Below are 19528 nucleotides of genomic sequence, written 5' to 3' on the forward strand. Positions count from 1 at the left end.
GAAGACACTATGTTGCCTACCACTGGTATTACCACCGGTATTTGGACTTTAGATTATTATAATAATATAATAATGAAAGTAATATTAAGGGCTTTATTAACCCGTCAATCATGGAAAAACGAGATACAAGAGAATTTTTATTGTGTCTCGGTCACCGGTGACCGTATGGGGCTTGATGAATTAATTTATCATAAAATTCTAAAGGTTTATGTTCTGTACATTAGCAATAAAAGCTTATGGACATTAATAATTGTATATTTAAAGACACATTTATTACAAAGATAAGAAATAGACAATAGATTTGGTTTCAGAATTGGTATAGGGGCCCCAGGTTGCCTTAACCTAGTAAATGGAATTCACAGAGGAACATACAGAATACAACATTTAAATTACTTTATAGAACTTTCATTCTCATTGGATATGTCAGCCTTGAATTTCTTCGCTTGTGTTTCTCCAGAATCGTTTGACTCCTCTTTACACAGTTCGTGCAAGTTATACTTTTTGTATGTGTAGTAGTTGTCCACGACGCTCAGCAGACAGATTCCTTTTATAATTTCCACAATAATGCACCGTCCCGGATTCTTCAAATCTGCCTTGTTGTCACCATTTTTTAAAACTATCAAATCTGCAAGCTCCTTTATAATCAAATCCCGAGATGCACTGCTGTTGAATCTCTTGTTGAATACAATGGCGAATGTAGACGGCTCTTTTAAGAAATATTTATCAAACAATTTACCTGCGCACTCCATGATATCTGGTAAATTTGCTTTGCAAGTTGCCATTATAGGTAGGAGACGAAGGACATACCTAGTCTTCTGGACTTTTGTTGTAGAAATGTCTTTGATGATAGCCGTAGTCAGCTCCTCCGGGCAAGGTAAATTGGTCTTTATGAAGATGCAGTTGGTAGCTCCTGTCTCCACGACTTGAAATCTTTTGTGCTTAAGTGACTTTTGTGAGTCTTTTTTTATATCCTCAACTTCACGCTTCAGCATGTCCGAAATATCAGTCTCATTGTCAGATTCACTATCAGATCGCTCTTCTGGCTCCACAGTTGGCGGCTCCTCTGTAGCTTCATCAGAATACAGTTTGCCGGCGTATTCGTTCAGTATGTTGTACATTTCCTTCACACAGTCTTTTTCCCTGAAGTTGCATGTGCAAAAGAAACCGCGAAAGCCGGGTTCTAAAAAATATTTGTTTCTGCGTTTGCGAAAGTAGAACTTATTCTTTCGCCTGTTGTCTCCCATTGTGTCTTTACACTAAATAACTTCTGGAGCTAGTGAATGTGACTTGTCTTTGTAATAATTAAAATACGTGGGTATGATATAACAATTATTACGTGAATTGAATTATGAAATCATACAATCAAAGTCTGGACAACATAGTACGCAAATACGCCCTTACTAATGTCAATGTGGCATTTGACATTGACGTCTGACAGTCGATAAATGACATAAGTGCTTTTTTTCGTAATCATCATTGCAGCTGATACATACTTGAATTCAGCTTTTTGTGTTAAGGAAGATATTCTAAAGAATAGAAAAAAATTATAATTTATTAGTAGGTCCTTCGACTATTTTTGTTGCATAATTTAGAAGTTTCGTTGGATGTTAGAATGCATTCATAATCCATTCTAAAGATGCTACTGCTCCCTCACCGGGAGCATGCACGTGTAATGACGTAACATAAAAGATTCGACTTTGAGCATTACATTACAAGTTACAACTTACAATACTACCTCCCTGACTGACGAGCATTCCGTAGCTAGTTGATGTTACAAGTTGTATCAAGATAACACACTGTATCAATACAAGGTGCGCATTGTAATGCTCGGCTCTCCTCCCTCACTGGTGTAATTTTTATACGTGGGAGAGCTTTCTTCGGCACGAATGGGCCGGCTCGACCGGAGAAATACCAAGTTCTCACAGAAAACCGGCGTGAAACAGCGCTTGCGGAAGTTGCTTTCCATCAGGTGACCCGTTTGCTCGTTTACCCCCTTATTTCATTTTAAAAAAATCTTGACTGTAACGTTACATTACAAGCGAATGCTCCCGATGATGGAGAACCATAATGTACGTACAATCCAAAATAAAAATATCATATTAATTATGATTTTTATTCAAAAGAAAACTAAAGATTAAGTAACAAAATAATCTATTTAAAGATAATCACTATATAATGTAATAATCATAAAATAATATTTACATTAGTTATAGCTATGCAATTAATATAATTTACATTTTTGGTTATCTTTGTAACAACGAAATTTTAACATAACAACTAAAACTTATAATTAAATAATACAATACTTTAAAGCAATACTTTTAACTTGTGCTTTTTTCATTCCACTAAGGTTGATTGGGGAGTCTAAAATCGCCTCTATCGGCATTTTAAATTTGTTTTACCTATGAAATTAAAATTCCATAAAAATATTTTTGACAACAATAATATTATTAACATTAACCAGCACCTTTAAAATAGCTGCTTTTGCAATACTTGTTACGCCTCTAGTCCACCGACGCTGCGAACTGCGAAACAGCGGCGGACCGATTTACTGTCTCATGCGCCACACGACAATGCGTTAATATTGCATCTCGCTCTATTGCTGTTTCGCATTGGTTTCGCAGTTCGCAGCGTCGGTGGACTAGAGGCGTAACAAGTATTGCAAAAGCAGCTATTTTAGAGCTTCTGGTCTCAGTCACCACACTAGAACTTCAAAGTTATAAATAACATTTTTGGCACATCTAGAAGATAACAAGCACAATGAAATTACAAACTATCAAAATCCACAATACTTTGTTTTCATGACAGTGGGCATGTTTGCTACGACGGGCTTTTTCGTTTTCGGGCATACTGTGATTCTGTAATAAAAATAAAAATTAAATTAGGTATTAGGCTTATCAACTTAGTTTCATTTCGAAAGACACAGCAAGCAGTTGAGTAGAACATTTGGTAAAATGGTCCCTCATGACTAAAAGGTTAAGAACCACTGGTCTATGGTAACTTACACTTGCTAAATAATATATATATATTATACTAGTCTATGACTTACACAGTGTTATACTCTATGGACGAGATCTTGAGGTACTCTATGTAGATGCTGGGCGACTTGAGCAACCGCCACGTCATGGGGTTGATGATGCTGGCTTCGTACTTCCACTCCACTACGACGGACAGAGGCGGGAGGCCGGTGTCCTTAAACGCCATTAGCTTGGTCTCGATCTCGTCGGGTCGGTAGTATTTTCTGTAAGGAAGCGAAATAAATGTTAGTTAAGAATAGAAGAATAGTAGTACAAATCACAAGTTAACCATTTATTTTGCTGCAATAAAAAGTAGCCATATATCCATATACTATAACTACTATATATATAAAACTCAAAGGTGACTGACTGACATGGTGATCTATCAACGCACAGCCCAAACCACTGGACCGATCGGGCTGAAATTTGGCATGCAGGTAGATATTATGACGTAGGCATCCGCTAAGAAAGGATTTTGAAAAATTCCACCTCCAAGGGGTTAAAATAAGGGATGAAAGTTTGTATTTAATAAAACTTCTTAACGCGAGCGAAGCCGCGGGCAAAAGCTCGTAATATAATATAAGGATATATGACTACATCGTACTCTTGTGACTTAATAAAAGAATATACAAAAAATAGCTAGTCTGCTTTCAACGAAGTGGCGTCAAACGAAGTGGCTGTTGGAAATTATTAGTTATTACTGTATTGTACTATATTGTTTTTTTTTAAATCATAGTACAAGTATTTTTTTTTGTGATGAAGGCAGGTCAAGTAGAGCTGAAGTCACTGCGACCCTTAAGGATCTATTGTGACTAGTACGAGTGTCGAGTTATACAGGCGCCCAAAAATGTGTTATACAGTATCCTCTTAAAAGCGATTGATTGCATAACCAAAACCAACGCAGTGTTTTCATAACGAATGACGTTTTATTCGATATTGTTGTTTATTTTCATAATCTCTGACGAAATTATTGTTTATTAAACATCTCAAGTTCCGGGTATTATCTAGTGGGCGAGTTATCTTTAACTAAACAATTTAATATACCTACGGGTCAAATGTTAGTAGTGCTGTGGCCTGTGAGAGCATTGCAAAGTTGCGTAGATGCTATATCTATGCTATATCATCTATGTAAGATGCTAGACAAGTTAGATAAATAGTTCCGAAGATTTGTGTTATCAGAGATTTCCGAAGATTTGTGTTAGAAGAACAATATTTTTTGAAAAAATCTAAGCTCGGCTACGAACTATTCGTCCAACGAAACATCATTTATTAGGGTTCCGTACTGAAAGGGTAAAAACGGGACAATATTACTTTTAGACGTGGGAGAGCCATGCTTCGGCACGACTGGGCCGGCTCGACCAGAGAAATATCACGTTCTCACAGAAATCCGGCGTGTAAAAGCGCTTGCGCTGTGTTTCGCCGAGTGAGTTTACCGGAGGCCCAATCCCTACCCTATTCCCTTCCCTACTCTCCCCTATTACCATATTCCCTTTTAAAAGGCCGGCAACGCACCTGCAGCTCTTCTGATGCTGCGAATGTCCATGGGCGATGGAAGTTGCCATCAGGTGACCCGTTTGCCCCCTTATTTCATTAAAAAAAAACTAACACTTCGATGTCTGTCCGTCTGTCTGTCTGTCTCCAGGGTGTAACTCAAGAACCGCTAGACTTATTTCATATCTGTTGCCGCTATAACAACAAATACTAAAAACAAAATAAATTAAATATTTAAGGGGAAAACAGCAAACGTGTTTTTTTTGCTATTTTTTGCTCGATATCAGACGGCAATAGATAGGCACTTGAAATTTTCACAAAATGCGCAGTTTTATTTGTAATTTAATTATTTGTAATAATATATAAGTAAATGAAATAATCAAGGGGGCGGCAACAAATATACACAATCTGTGAAAATTTCAGAAGTCTAGCTATAGAGGTTCTTGAGTTACAGCATGGAGACACGCAGACAGACAGACGGACAGACAGACAGACAGACGGACAGACAGACAGACATCGAAGTTTTAGTAATAGAGTCCCTCCCGTTTTTACCCTTTGGGTACGGAACCCTAAAAATTACACTGATAACACATTATTGCAACGCAAAATCTTTTTTTTCTTGTTATTTTAGTCGACTCTTGTTTTTTTTTTAATTCATAACGAAACATGTTACTTACTGTTCATCAGTCATGAACTTCTGATCACTTCTGTTGCCGTTTCTGTCTTCCAGCGTGATGGATACTTTGCCCAACTCCGGACCATGGACTCTGCTTACCGAAGAGTTTGACACTTTTAGTGTCACTTCGTAGTGGACGCCTGAAAATTTGGAATATTTTAATATTACTAGCTGACCCGACAATAATGTTGTTTTGCTATATAAAGTATTTCGTAATTTCGTCCATATTATTTTATTGAAGTAACTAAATAAGTTTGGCACCCTGGCAATTGGCAACATCCATCGCTATCCCGTCGCACAAACAATGGTCGCCATCAGTCTCGATTTGTAATAATTTACTATTATTTATTCAACAAATGCACTTATCAATATGAAAAGTACCCGGTAGCCGATTCTCAGACCCACTGAATATGCATATAAAATTTAGTTAAAATCAGTAAACCCGTTTCGGAGGAGTACGCGGCCTAACATTGTGATACGAGAATTTTATATATAAGAAGATTTACAATGGCCTGGATTGGATTGCTACTGGAATAACGTAAACGGATACTGGAATGCACTGAATTGCATTCTAGTGCATTCCAGTGACTGTTTATCCTTTCCTTTGGAGGAAACGTTTTATTCCCGAATAAAAAAGACTATGGGTACCTATTCTTAACAAGAAACCCATCTCGTTTAGTTAATCTAAGGGCTTGTTTCACCACTTCCTGATAAGTTCGGAGAGGCTACCTGCCTACCTCCAACTTATCTGACAGATAGCCTATCCGTAACTTATCAGGAAGTGGTGAAAAAGCCCCTTAGTATCTTTCAACATCCAACATAATATACGAAAGATACTCACGGCAATAAGGCTTGTTACTCCCAGTGAGTGAATACAGCGACATATGGGACTTGGGTTCAACCAGGCCGTTGACTTGGAGCTGTTTGTAAGTGCTGAACGAGTGGTAGCCCATCGGCACGCACAGGTGCTTCTTGTCGCACGTCGTACATTTACCCGCTGAGAAGTCCTGAAAATATATTGAAAGTATATTATAACCTGTTCTGTTACCGCAAGATTCTATTTAAGCCTACAAAAACTAAGGAAACGTAACTCCCATACTTCAACCGTTTTGAATTTGGTTCCTTTTCGCACACTAAAATATGTACTAAACACTAACACTCACGAAAGAAAGCCGTTGATAATAATTGTCACTTCTATAATATAATATACACAAAATTGTGTACCGAATACATGCATAAAATATGCATGTATTCGGATCACATTTTGTACCCATTACTGTGTCAAAAATTGTGTCCGCGAGACTAAAGATGGGCGGGTGGGTAAAAATCGGGTAGGTAAAAATTGGTAAAAATGGGTGGAATAGGTAAAAATTAAAAAATACCCATTCTTACCAGTATTTAAATTAAAAATACCGGGTAAATATTGACGAGTCTTTAAATATATGTAAAACATTACTTTATTGGCTAAACCCTCAATATTGCGATTTACTATGTAAAATTTTGAGTTATAAAACTCAAAATTTTAATTTAATATTAAAAATAACATACAACAGATTAAAAAAAGGCACAATAAAGAAAAAATTTAATCATTATAATTATTATTATAATTTTTACAACTCTTGTCGTGCACGATTTACTTATATATTATTATGTAACACTTTTTTAATCGCTATATACAAGATTTAGTACATATAAATAATAACAAAAATATATAGTATGTGAATATTTACTATAACAATGATTTTGAATTTCGCTTCCAAGTAATAATCTAGATAATAATGCAGGTATAAAAAATAAAATTTACGCATACTCGTGTACAGCATACATATAATATCTAGTCTTCATAATTTAATTAAAAAAAGAACTTAATCAAACCAATAATTATTGTGTACTTATTTAAGTTGTATAGGACACCACTTGAATCCACCAATCACGAGCAGTGTATTTCCTCAACATCGACTACGTAAGCAATGGCCGCTCGTGATTGTCGGTGTATTTAGCGTAAACGCCATTTTTAACAGTCATTTTTATTTATCAGAAGGGTCACATTATCTGTTTTAGCTAATATTTTAGAGATATAAACTGATTTTAATTTATACCCGGTATAAAATGAAAATGGGTGGGTAAAAATAGGTATAAATGGGTATTTACCCGAGCCTCGGGTTTTTACCGGGTAAATGCCCATCTCGCGGCGAGACACAACTTTTGACACAGTTACTCTTCCTTAGTTTTTATTATTCTTAGATTTAAGCTAATTTCGGGGACAGCTAACGCATTTTTTTTTCTTAGACACGTTTAGTCAACAACTTATTTAAATACAAGCCGATTTAGATGAGATATAATATGTGTCTCGTATATGGGTACACTGGATACAGCAAATATAGACTTGTAAAATATGCTGGCAAGCGGCAAGCAGCAATGGAAAATGCGTTGCTCGGTCAGGCTCAAATATATTGCCGACTTAGGTCCACTTGCGCAGATCTGGGTTAAATTTAGCCCCGGATTAAACGTTATCTGTTTCGTAAAATATATGAAGAATGTAAGAGATAACACACTATTTAACCCGGTATTAACTTTAACCTGGATCTGCGCAAGAGGAATTTAAGAAACTGTGATAGCCCGATTCAGAATTGTGTAATCAACCTATTAGTTATCTCTTTCACTCGCACGAGAAAATTGTGGAAACTAAATAGCAATATACAGGTTCAAATTATAATGATTTCTTGGGTTTACGCGAGTATCACTCATTATATTACAAGGTTTAAACACTTAAGGATTTTGTCGCGGAGCACTTTTATTAATCCCGACGTTTCGGCTGCTTTACAGAGGCCGTGGTCACGGGTGGACTGAGGTGACAGGCGTCCAATTTATTGAAGTTCTTCAACTACCCGAAGATTCATAATTTTTTTTTTTCAATTTTTGTTTGCGTTCCGATCTACGCAGAACGATCGGAACGCAAACAAAAATTGATGAATCTTCGGGTAGTTGAAGAACTTCAATAAATTGGACGCCGGTGTTTAAACCTTGTAATATAATATACAGGTTGTAACAAAACTAAGTGATAATACTCTATGGTGTGTATGTTTTCCTCGTAGAGAGTTCGCTGTGAAAGTACGGCACTGAAAGATAATTTTTTTTTTCACTTTTGTATGGGCGAGCGTCCTAGCGTCACGAGATTCCCTATCAAAAGTGATAAAAAATGTTGGTCTTTTAGCGCTGCTACTTTCACAGTGAACTCTCTACAAGGAACACATACACATCCTAAAGTATTATCACTTAGTTTTGTTACACCTTGTATAGTAATTGCTAGTGAAAAATGAAGAACGATGGCACATTAGATACTATAACTCACCTCAAAGGAATGGCACTGCACGGCGAGCATAGGGCAAGGCGGGGCTATGCTCTCGGTGAACAGCTCGATGCTTCTCTCGTGGTTGCAGCTGACAAGCCGCATGAGCTGGTGGTACATCTCACCGCCGACGTAACCGGGTTCATTCCGGCAACCGGGTTGCGTGGAACCGCCGTTCGGGTAGAAATCCACGTGACCGATGGGCTCGGTTATACCGAAACCTGAAAGTTGGTTGGTAATGTTACTTTTATGTCCGGTATCTGAGGTGTTTTTAACTGAAGTTTATCTATATGCTAGCGCTTTTGATTGGCTGTAAATATATGCATTAAGTCAGGGTCGGCTGGTCCACCTATGGCCGAGCTTTATTCAAAACAGCGAGACCTATGTAGATCCCTGGCACGGCATGGTATCTTCATAGTGTGTCAATATTATGAAGTTTACTACCATTAAAGATATCGTAGCGGTACAATTAGTGCACCCTGCATCGCACTGTTAAAGTTTCTGTGTTCGAAAATATATAATATACAATGTCTGAAATGACGTCAGTGGCGCTTCGGCCTGACCGAGCAGCGAGCATGCTATCTCGCTCGGTCGGAAGATCTTCCTTTGTTCCTTTGTTCTACCACTAAGCGTAATCCAACAATGTATAGCACACCTGAGAAGAACAGCGGCATGGCGATGCTATGCACGATGTCGACGTACTCGGCGTCGGAGCGGTCCAGGCGCACCAGCGTCACCGTGTTGCTGATGTACGGCGCCGCTGGATCCAACCCGGTGATGCGGCCGAGCTTGAGGGTGAGCACAGCTTTATATCCATGTATAACACACCTGAGAAGTACAGAGGCATGGCGTTACTGTGCACGATGTCGACGTACTCGGCGTCGGAACGGTCCAGCCGCACCAGCGTCACCGTGTTGCTGAAGTACGGCGCCGCTGGATCCAACCCCGTTATACGGCCGAGCTTGAGGTTGAATTTCTGGTGGCAAAAGATAAATACTTATGTAAGGTACTAAAGTAAAAGGGAAGTACGATCAGATAGGTTGATCATAGGCAAATGGCGGACCTACGTAATTTGGTCGCGTCATGTCAAACCCAGCCAGCAATCCGACTGAATAACGCAGGTCCGCCATCTATCTAGGGATCGATTTCTTCGTTAGTAGGTCTAATTTGTTGATGTAGCAAGGTGCAAACAATCTTCCCAATATGCTAGTTAGATAACAACGTTTAAAATGCGATTTGGTAAACAGCGTAACATTTTAATGGTTGTTTTCCCGTGAGTATATAGGGGGTTTCGGGTGCGATAAATCGATCTAGCTAGGAATCATTTCTAGAAAATGTCATTTTCATCGGATACCGAGCAAAGCTCGGTCAAACAGCTAGTTATCATTATTACAAACAACCTATTGAAATTTTACAAAGATCTTCTATTTTTAAGTTTTAACATACCTTTTGCAACGCGTGTCCACAATATCCACCTAGATGCGCGCCCAGCGAGTGCCCAATGAAGTGAAAATTATTCAAATTGTTTAATCCAAGAGCATCCTGGAAATAAGGTTTGAGAATAAATAACATATTGTATGACATGAGCGATATTACCAACAGGCTTAGCATGCAGGTCACCATAGAAGCGGTTTCTTTTTACGGAAGAATAGACAAAGTGACAGTTACACAAAGGAAATCCGCCATTTTGTCACTAAAATCTGTCAATTATTTTCCATTTCTACTGTTGTTATGCTAAGCCTGCAAGTTTTTTGTGCAGAGACTGTGATCGATTCCTGTACAATGATGTCAGGCAAACCTCAAACCACATGGCCACAAACCGCAACCTTAGCCGTGATTGAAAATGGAATAGCAAAACCTAACGTGTTGAGGCGGCTCCATACGTTAAGGCGGCCAATATTGTAGCAAATTGTGATTAAATGGAGCAAGTTTTGGCATTAATGGACATTATAGACATCCATCACAATTCGCTTTTCCGTCCTTTTTTCGCGATTTGCAGCGTGCAGCGTCAGTGTGCAAAGCAACAATTTTAACAAACACTCTTTTGCGATGTTTTAATGAGGCTTATAAGGCTGCGTTTCCACCAGAGATGTGTTGCGAGGTATATTGTGTCTTTAAGATTAAATAGTATCGCCATTGCCATGTCATGGCAAAATCACTTCAATGAAGCGATTCTATTGGTTCTCAAAAACACATTCCTCGCAACACATCTCTGGTGGAAACGCAGCCTTAGGGCCGGGACACATAAATACGATACGACGTCGTGTCGTACCACGATGAGGCGTCGTTTCACGATGCGAGGTCGCGTCGTGGGAATTTACGACGAGCATCGTAAAAAACTACGTCGCGACATCGTAACGTGCCACGATACACGGCACGACGTCGCGTTGTAGAAACTCACGATGCGTCATCTTTGAATTTTGAATAACAACTGTGGCACTCACACAGGAACGCATCGCACAGGTTGTTGTGTGATATATAAGAATACTCACATGTATATTATGTATAAGATGTGCAGTCATAACGCCCACAAGTCGTATATTGGCCACGGCCTGTCCGTATGGTGGCTGCGAGCCGCGCCGCCAATCCACCACGGTGACTGTCGCCGCGGCATTGCCTTCAAGATTCAGTAGCGCGTCGGTCATGTGTTGCACCTGGAATAAAAAAAAATACAGATTTTGCATATTGTGACTTTTTGGCGCAGGTATATGGCAAAAAAAGAGACAACACAGCAAAAAATATTCTTTTGTTGCTTTTGACGAGGTATTTTCTATAACTTTGTAGCGCCGAAATACGTTTATCCCGGGAAACTGTACTATTTTTCAGGCCTTTCTCGTGACTTAAGAATCTCCATATTCATCGCAATCAGCAATCATTGACAGGTAGACAGACAAGCAGATAAATAATAATTGCATTTATATAATATTAGTACGATTTGACCTACCCAAATTTTGTGTCCGCCTTCTAGGAATCCATGTGATATAAAATAAAACGGTCCTCTTGGGTCTATATTGGCATTTCTGATTTTCTCCGTGTCTTCCGCTTGTAGTAACAGCGGTATGTGTCTATTTCGTCTCGTAAACACTGCATATCTGAAACAAAGATATAATAATCCCTTATCAATGGTAAAAGTTGTAGCCTACCTACCATGCTTGCCTTAGGTATACAAATTGTCAGTTTTGTGTTTCTTCTTTTGAGACTTCTTTTGAGGCTATGGCCTATTGCTTACGAGTACGTTAACCTAAAGTACCTGCTTAAGGCTGCGTTTCCACCAGAGATATGTTGCGAGGAATGAGTTTTTGAGAACCAATAGAATCGCTTCATTGACGTGAGCTTGCCATGATATCGCTCAGCGCGGCGATGCTATTGGATCTTAGAAACACATTCCTCGCAACACATCTCTGATAGAAACGCATCCTAAATGGCAAATAATGTCTGGGCCGAAATATCATCTCAAGCAAGGGCGACGCCCATCAAACGTCAACTTGCCCATATAAAGATTTTGTCCTAAATTTTTCAAAACTTACTTGGTCTGCATTTAACCAATGTATCGAGTTGGAGCATCGCCTATCGACTTTTGTTTATAATCTGCCGCGCCGGTCAAAGTACAAGTCGTATCGCATACATTGCACTTAATGTTTCACTCGATAACGTCACAATGCAGTGTAAATATTTGTTTGATCTTATTGACGACCTATGTCATGGACGAGCCCCCAACTTTATCATCTAATTACCACTTGTAAAATACCAGGAAAATGTTGTTTATCTTGTTAGGGAAAGTACTATCTGAGAAGTTGATTCCTAGGCGGATGGGGGACCTACGTAGTTTGGTCTCGTTACGTCAAACCCAGCCGACAGATCACAGTTAACATTGAATTGACATGATCCGACCATATGACGTTGGTCTGCCAACTGCCTAGGAATCGATTTCCGCGATGGTACAATACCTATACCTAGTGTAGATACTGTTTGTTAATTAGCTATTAGCTCGCATATAGGGAAAACCTGTAATGCTGGGAAAAAGTATGGAAAATAAATAATTTTAAATAAATAAATTAGACCTTTAAAAAACCAATGGTTGAGACTTGTGGGCTGTGGCGCAATCTCCGATGAAATAAAAATTATAGACAGTTGAATAGGAACAACAAAGTGACGCTGCTTTTCCCTTCATGTGCGATAACTACGCTATTGAATCGCCTGTCGACGAATAACAATAATTGATTATTGAACAGCAACGCGAAGTAGCGTAGTTTTATGTTTGTGTGCGTAGGTAAGCGAGTATATTAGGTGGCTTCAGTAACTTCAGTTACAACAATGATTCATTTTTAATTATCTTATTTTTACAGGGCTTCATGTTCTTCTAGGGTTCGACTATACCCGTGGTCAAATTGCGACCCGTGGCCGTTATCTGTGCGGCCCGCCACAAAGTAATTTTTTTGAATGTTCAACTATACAACACAATGATTAAAATTACGCCATATTTAATGATAAACATAACGGCCAATTCTGGCCGGTTATCGTTTATTCTTTATGAAATAAGGGGACATTGGACTAAATTACTTCTACCCCATTCAGAGACTTTCTACAATGAATTCTCTATTTTAGACACAAGTTCATTTCGACTCTCAATGACATTTAGTCGAGAAATATTGGGTGAGCCGGTATATACAGCATCACCTGTACTATCATCCGCATAGCAATGAATGCCGTTTGTCTGTAACATGTCATTGATATGCAGTATGAATAGGGTAGGCGATAGCACACAGCCCTGAGGGACACCAGCATCAACAGACTGAGTTTCTGAGCATTTGCCGTCAACTACGACCTTTATGCTTCTATCTGCTAAGAAACGTGTGACCCACTTGCATATTGCACTCGGACAGCCCGTATGATGGAAGCTTTGATAGCAGCGCTTTATGCCAAACCCGATCAAACTGCGACCGCGCCTGGGCTCTTGGCCAGTAAAGTGTGACGACCACTGGACTATAGTACAGTCGATAGGTCAATATAATGTGCTTAGTTACAGTACCAAAGTACTAAGCACGAAAATTAAGCGCAGTAGGAGTAATAAATTATAAAATAAAGATATTATTTTGCCCTAAGGAAACAAATATTTTTAATAACACCACAAAGACTTACCTTTAGGTTTGTCTTTGTGGTATACTACTTACTAGACGTGTCCAGTATAGCTGAATAACAGAACACCGAAAAAGATTTCAACTGCATCGGATTATTACGACAAAAAGCATGGAGCACCCAATTAATAACTCATTATCTTGACAATTTTATAAACAGTTCTTATCTCGACATTTTAAGATTAACGAGGCAGAGTGCCACACCTCCATTAAGTAATTGCCTATTCTACAAGTTTAGACCAATCTTATCTCTATAGTCTATTAATAGTTTCTATGTTTAATAAGTTGCTACGCTGTGATTTAGCAATATGTTTACAATAGGTTACAGCCTATGACCTCTACTTAGGGCAATTAGTTACAACAAAGGTTGATTTCGCAGCGCGTGGCTATAACTCAGCTATAAGTATCTACCATTGAAAGTTTTGTATTATCTTGTCCTGAAATCCCAAATCAATTACGATTTTCTTATTTTGGGATTTGGGATTTTGGGACTTATTATACGTGGGAGAGCCATGCTTCGGCACGAATGGGCCGGCTCGACCGGAGAAATACCACGTTCTCACAGAAAACCGGTTTGCGCTGTTTCACGCCAAGTGAGTGAGTTTACCGGAGGCCCAATCCCCTACCCTATTCCCTTCCCTACCCTCCCCTATTACCCTATTCCCTCTTAAAAGGCCGGCAACGCACCTGCAGCTCTTCTGATGCTGCAAGTGTCCATGGGCGACGGAAGTTGCTTTCCATCAGGTGACCCGTTTGCTCGTTTGCCCCCTTATTTCATTAAAAAAAAATTGGCTAATCTTATTTGCGAGTTGTCTACTTGTGCGGCGTTCGTCACTTGGATTAGAATGGTAAAACCATGCTAAATAAATTAAATTCCTGATAGACATGGAAATATCGCTGTTTAAGTTTTAGTAGTTTACAGGCTAAGTACTAGATACTCACTAACACCACCTGCGGTTCGCCTTCAGCCGTATAAAGGAGGGATGTCCCTCCTTTATACAGCTGAAGGCGAACCGCAGGTGGTGTTAGTGAGTAGTAGTAGTGAGTCCCGGATCTAACAAACACAGGACTCCCTCCACGAACGGCTGGTCTACCTTAGAAAGGACCGGACTTCCACCAAAGTTAGGGAACGCTTCGGCAAACTGAAGCGTTCCCCTCGGCGTCGGAACTGGCTAAGCCGGGGAGATTCCCATCCTCTCCCGGAGCCCCATAAATAACAAGCCTAGCTTAGTATATTTACCAGCTATTAAGTATCTTGCAATCCTTCCGCAATGAAACGGTGATTTTATTTAATTATTATTCTTTGATGGAATTGGGTTTAAAACTATCTCCATTCCAACTTTATTCCTTTCCTAAATTACAAAGTAAGTGTGTTCGGTTTTCTATTTAGTTCTAGTTATTTAATTCACCAGTTTTCAAATTGCGAACAGAAAAACATTCATGATATTGATTACATGATCTGTTTTAGGCAGGTTAAAATTGCCATCTGCTGGCCTGTTGGTTATTGATATGCATAGATATTTTAGGGTTCCCTTGTTATACTTATATTAACTTAGTATTTTCCATATTTGCCAGCGTCAGATACTCCACACTAATATTGTCTGTCTGAAAGTGTGTCTGTCTGTACGCAATTTAAACAAGGAAGAATTTCGCAGTAGGCCTCTTCGCCAGCTCCACGGAAATTAGGGAAAATTACCATCGAGAGAGGAATTTTCTATAATAATAATAGTCGAGCGCAGTCCCGCATCCGTCTACTCTTTAGTGCCCGATTTCTCGGAGCTCACGCGCGTAATTATTTAGAGAGGAAGAAGAGATAAAGGAAAAAAACTCACCTCACACCCAAAGACTCTGGTGAGACTGGAAAGTAGTTGTCAGGTCTATGCTCCGTCCACGGGTAGGCTTTGGAGAAACAACCGTAGATGCCGTAGCATCGCTCCAACTCCGCATCTGAAAACAAATATTATAATAATATAAATATCGTAATATAAGTATAATAAGCTTAAGGCTCAATTCACCCCGGAATGGCAGAGGCGAGGCTTAAATTTCTCAAGCGATACTACGTATTACAATAATGAAGATAAAGTTTAAAATCATATGACACTAATACTGCTCGCCTCGCCTCTGCAATTCCGGTGTGAATTGAGCCTCATGCCGGCACTCGACATATGCCGGCTCTTGATATAGGCGAACGCGTTGGCCAACGCGTCTGCAGACGCGTTGGCCCAATGTGTAGAACGGGCGTTGGCGCGTTGGCCGTAGGTATTTAGACGTTGGCCGACGCGTCTGCGAGGTTGCCGCGCGGGTCGGAAATGTCGGCAAAAGATCAAAGGACATTTGTCGCAACCGCAAGCTTTGCGCTCCATCCACACATAGGCCGCGCGATCAGTTCGCCCGGAGTTATAGTTATGATAATTATAATAATATGTAATCATTTTTATATGTAATAATTTAATAAATAATAAGTAGGTAATAAAATAATTACTTATATTATTTTAATATTATAAAATATTATGTAAAAGTGAGTTTATTTCTTTGTTTGTTACGTTTTCTCGCCTTTTATTTATTTATTTCGAGAATACCCTTTAAAAACTTTTTCTTGTCCACATTTACACAGTAATTATAAGCTGTGAATAAATATACAGCTGCAGCTGTTAGCGACTCAACATCCATTTTGAATCCGTCTGCACATTGGCGCGATCCAAAGCATACTGAACGACCTGCCTATGTGTGGATTACTCACAAACGCCGTTGCAAGCGCACTGCTAACGCGTCTGCAGACGCGTTGGCCCAATGTGTAGAACGGGCGTTCGCGCGTTGGCCAACGTCTAAATACCTACGGCCAACGCGCGAACGCCCGTTCTACACATTGGGCCAACGCGTCTGCAGACGCGTTGGCCAACGCGTTCGCCTATGTCGAGAGCCGCCATATTGGCGGCTCTCGACATGCAGGCGAACGCCCGTTCTACACATTGGGCCAACGCGTCTGCAGACGCGTTGGCCAACGCGTTCGCCTATGTCGAGAGCCGCCATAAGCAGCATTCTATAGAAGCAAAAAAAATGAGGGTAGGAAAAATTTTTTGGGTCATTGGGTAGGTACTTACATAAAAAATAATTTTTGATCAATTGTAGTGATTATATTAAAAGTTAAAATTGTCAAAATAATAATATTATGATTTTAACAAAAATAATATATAATATACAAACCCACTGCTTAGCTGTTAAAAACAATACAGGTAGGTAAAAATTGGCAAAGCAAGTGCAACTTAGAGCGTGCAACTTAAACCGTGCAACTTTTTGCTTGTTTACGGAAAGTAATGTTGAACTTTCTAAATTTTATCAACTATGTAAGTATGTACTTTAGTAAATACTAATAGAAAAATAGTTGTAAATATTAAATGTGGACATTATAAGAAAAAATTTTTATTAAGACTAAAGAAATAAAGACTATAAAAAATATTCCTGTACTTAACTAAATTTATACAAAACTTAGACATTCTGTATAAAAATTAACTGAGACTGTAAAGGCAGCCTGTTAAAATTTAAATACTTATTTAAAAAAAAAAAAAATATAATTGTATTAAATATAAGTACTTAATCCAAAAAAATAGCCAACAAAACCAAAAAAAAAACTAACCCTCGAATCCCGTCGGGAAGTTGGTGACATGTGTCGTATTCTGCTTCTCCATAAGCACCATAATCGTCTGCAGCATCAGCGTAGCACTCGTACCGTTCCTCATTTTCACTCACAATTTTAAACACGTGTTAAACGCTCGCTGTCACTATAACGAGTAGCCGCCAAGACGTATTTACTATTTAGTTTATATGCAATTGTCGATACCGTTCAGTTTTAATTCACCTCTGAACATTTAATAATAGACCTTGTGCTGACGGGATAAAGGTTCTGTGGAGGTAGAATGGCTCTGAACGTGGTAGCGCTAGGTTCGCAGACGTTCCGGGATGATAAAGGGGGCACGCGTTATCGCCGAGTTATTTGTTAACGAATGACGCACGAGACTGGTACTTAGTTAAAGTTAATTAATTAATTATCAGGATTTCATAATCTTTTGTGCGAAAGCTCCGGGTTTTAGGGCAATTAAATTACCTTGCAAGTACATAAATACGGGTTACGTTAATAAAAGAAACTAACATCACAGATGACTAAATAGTAAATAGTTACAACGTAACTGAAAGAGCTTTGAAAATTAAGTATGTTTAATAATTATGGTATCACCATTCACCAGCCTCCAATCAGAAGACCATCCTGGTAGTTTTTTGTATTGCATGGCCCATTAGCGCATGTGCATTTTATACCTAGAAAATCTAGAAATAGTTTCTCGCAATACTATACAGCCAATTCCGATTTAAAAATCACCGCAACGCCGTACGTTTTGCCGCGATAAAAAGCTACCTGTCCTTCCCGGGACTTTTGTCTAACATCGGTTAGAAAGGCAAACGGATGGTCAATAGACATCTTCACATAATTATAATAATATTAAAATTAATAAAAAAAATTAAGACAGTTAAATAAAAAATTGAGTGTCAATCAATTTTTTTACCAATCGTTACTATACTACCAAACAAATGTTTCTTCTCAAAGGGCCGCTGGTTCGTAACTCCGGCCTGTTTATCATAACAAACGATTATCAGTTGATCTATTGTAGACTTGTTGGCGATTGATTTTATATTAGTTACAAATCTGGCGCATGTCTAGACTCCAAGCTTGAGTTGAAATGGAACTCTCGCGAAAACTTAATAGTAACAACTTTAACGTGGCCAACTATTAAAAAGTTGCTTAGGGTACGGAGTAAACTATCTACACTTATTACATTAATCTGGTATCAATATGCATTAAGGTAAATCTCTGATATTAAAAAGTATACAAGGTAATGAGACCTCAGTCTCGAAATCAGCGAGCAGCGGAGCGGCGGTGGCGGCGGCGGCGACGCGAAAGTGGCGCGTTCCAATAAATATGTCGCAGTCATTAAATGGTGTCATTCAACGAACGCGCTAGTCGTTCAATCGAATCGCAGATTAAACCAGATGACTGTGACATAATATATTATATTATTTATATGAAACTGGCCTCGAAGGCAGCGGCGCGTGGCGTTACGCTTACTAGACGGCTTCCCGCGCCGCCGCCTTGAGGCTGAGGCCTAAGTGTCTTCAACTCTTCATCTCATTTAATGATTTTTGGTGGGGAGATATATTTTGAGACTCTCGGCACAGAATATATATTAGTAGTACCAACAGAAGTCCAACTCGTGAAACCCGTTTAAAAAATAACAACTCTTGCTGCGATACTATAAAGTTCAAATTCCGACCGCGCAGTGCTAGGTGCCTACAATTATATTTGCCTACATGTGCGTTTTTTTTTCTATCGCGTAAGAGGTACCCTTTCTGACGAAATCAAGATTGTCATCTTTTAGAAAATAAAATATATTTTTTTTAATTACTATAGCTACTAATAGCAAACTTTTTTATAGTAATAATCAAATTTTAGTAACCCAACGTATATTGTTTATTTATGTGTAGTAAGTATGCGGTTTGTTTGTAACAAATTGGTTTATTTGCTATGTTTGTGTATTTTTTTATCTTTTTTTGTATTTTAAAGTCTTAAATTACTTTATTGAAATATTTCTTTGACTTTTTTCAATTGTTCATATTGTTACGTGCTAGGGTTCGAGGATTTGGAGAGAAAGATCTGGTGACTCTCTTGAAGACTTTATTAACACTGCACTAAACACTAGGTCACAACACTTAGCACTAAGTCCAAACACTAATCACTAGGACCAATCACTAAGCACTATCACTGTCCTAGGTCGTAGCCAAGTCGCAGGTTTCACTGGTTCACTCACTATTG

General features: G+C 38.9%; 2 protein-coding genes across 2 annotated transcripts; both read right to left on the reverse strand.

Moving 5' to 3' along the window:
* Nucleotides 1-240: 240 nt before the first annotated feature.
* On the reverse strand, nt 241-1521 carry LOC121731254 (THUMP domain-containing protein 1 homolog). The gene has a single exon (XM_042120616.1). It carries the CDS (start codon nt 1242-1244, stop codon nt 390-392), a length of 855 nt encoding a protein of 284 aa, XP_041976550.1. The 5' UTR covers nt 1245-1521; the 3' UTR covers nt 241-389.
* A 1083-nt stretch (nt 1522-2604) lies between these two features.
* Nucleotides 2605-17765, reverse strand: LOC121731251 (pancreatic lipase-related protein 2). The gene is made up of 11 exons (XM_042120612.1): nt 17303-17765; nt 15501-15615; nt 11478-11625; nt 11026-11187; nt 9980-10075; nt 9362-9509; nt 8537-8754; nt 6026-6191; nt 5186-5324; nt 3050-3241; nt 2605-2858 (listed from the first exon to the last, which is right to left on the reverse strand). The coding sequence occupies exons 1-11, from the start codon at nt 17403-17405 to the stop codon at nt 2777-2779; spliced, it is 1569 nt and encodes a 522-aa protein (XP_041976546.1). The 5' UTR covers nt 17406-17765; the 3' UTR covers nt 2605-2776.
* Nucleotides 17766-19528: the final 1763 nt, after the last annotated feature.

The sequence above is a fragment of the Aricia agestis genome, chromosome 10 (assembly GCF_905147365.1).
Source record: "Aricia agestis chromosome 10, ilAriAges1.1, whole genome shotgun sequence".
Taxonomy (NCBI): Eukaryota; Metazoa; Arthropoda; class Insecta; order Lepidoptera; family Lycaenidae; genus Aricia; species Aricia agestis.

Excerpts from the sequence above, each read along its gene's own strand:
- LOC121731254 (XM_042120616.1), bottom strand. The coding sequence starts at position 1,244 with ATGGGAGACAACAGGCGAAAGAATAAGTTCTACTTTCGCAAACGCAGA.
- LOC121731251 (XM_042120612.1), bottom strand. The coding sequence starts at position 17,405 with ATGAGGAACGGTACGAGTGCTACGCTGATGCTGCAGACGATTATGGTG. Across the intron at positions 8,755-9,361 it reads CATGCCTCTGTACTTCTCAG|GTTTCGGTATAACCGAGCCC; the intron begins GTGTGTTATACA and ends ACCAACTTTCAG. Across the intron at positions 6,192-8,536 it reads TGCAGTGCCATTCCTTTGAG|GACTTCTCAGCGGGTAAATG; the intron begins GTGAGTTATAGT and ends ATATATTTTCAG.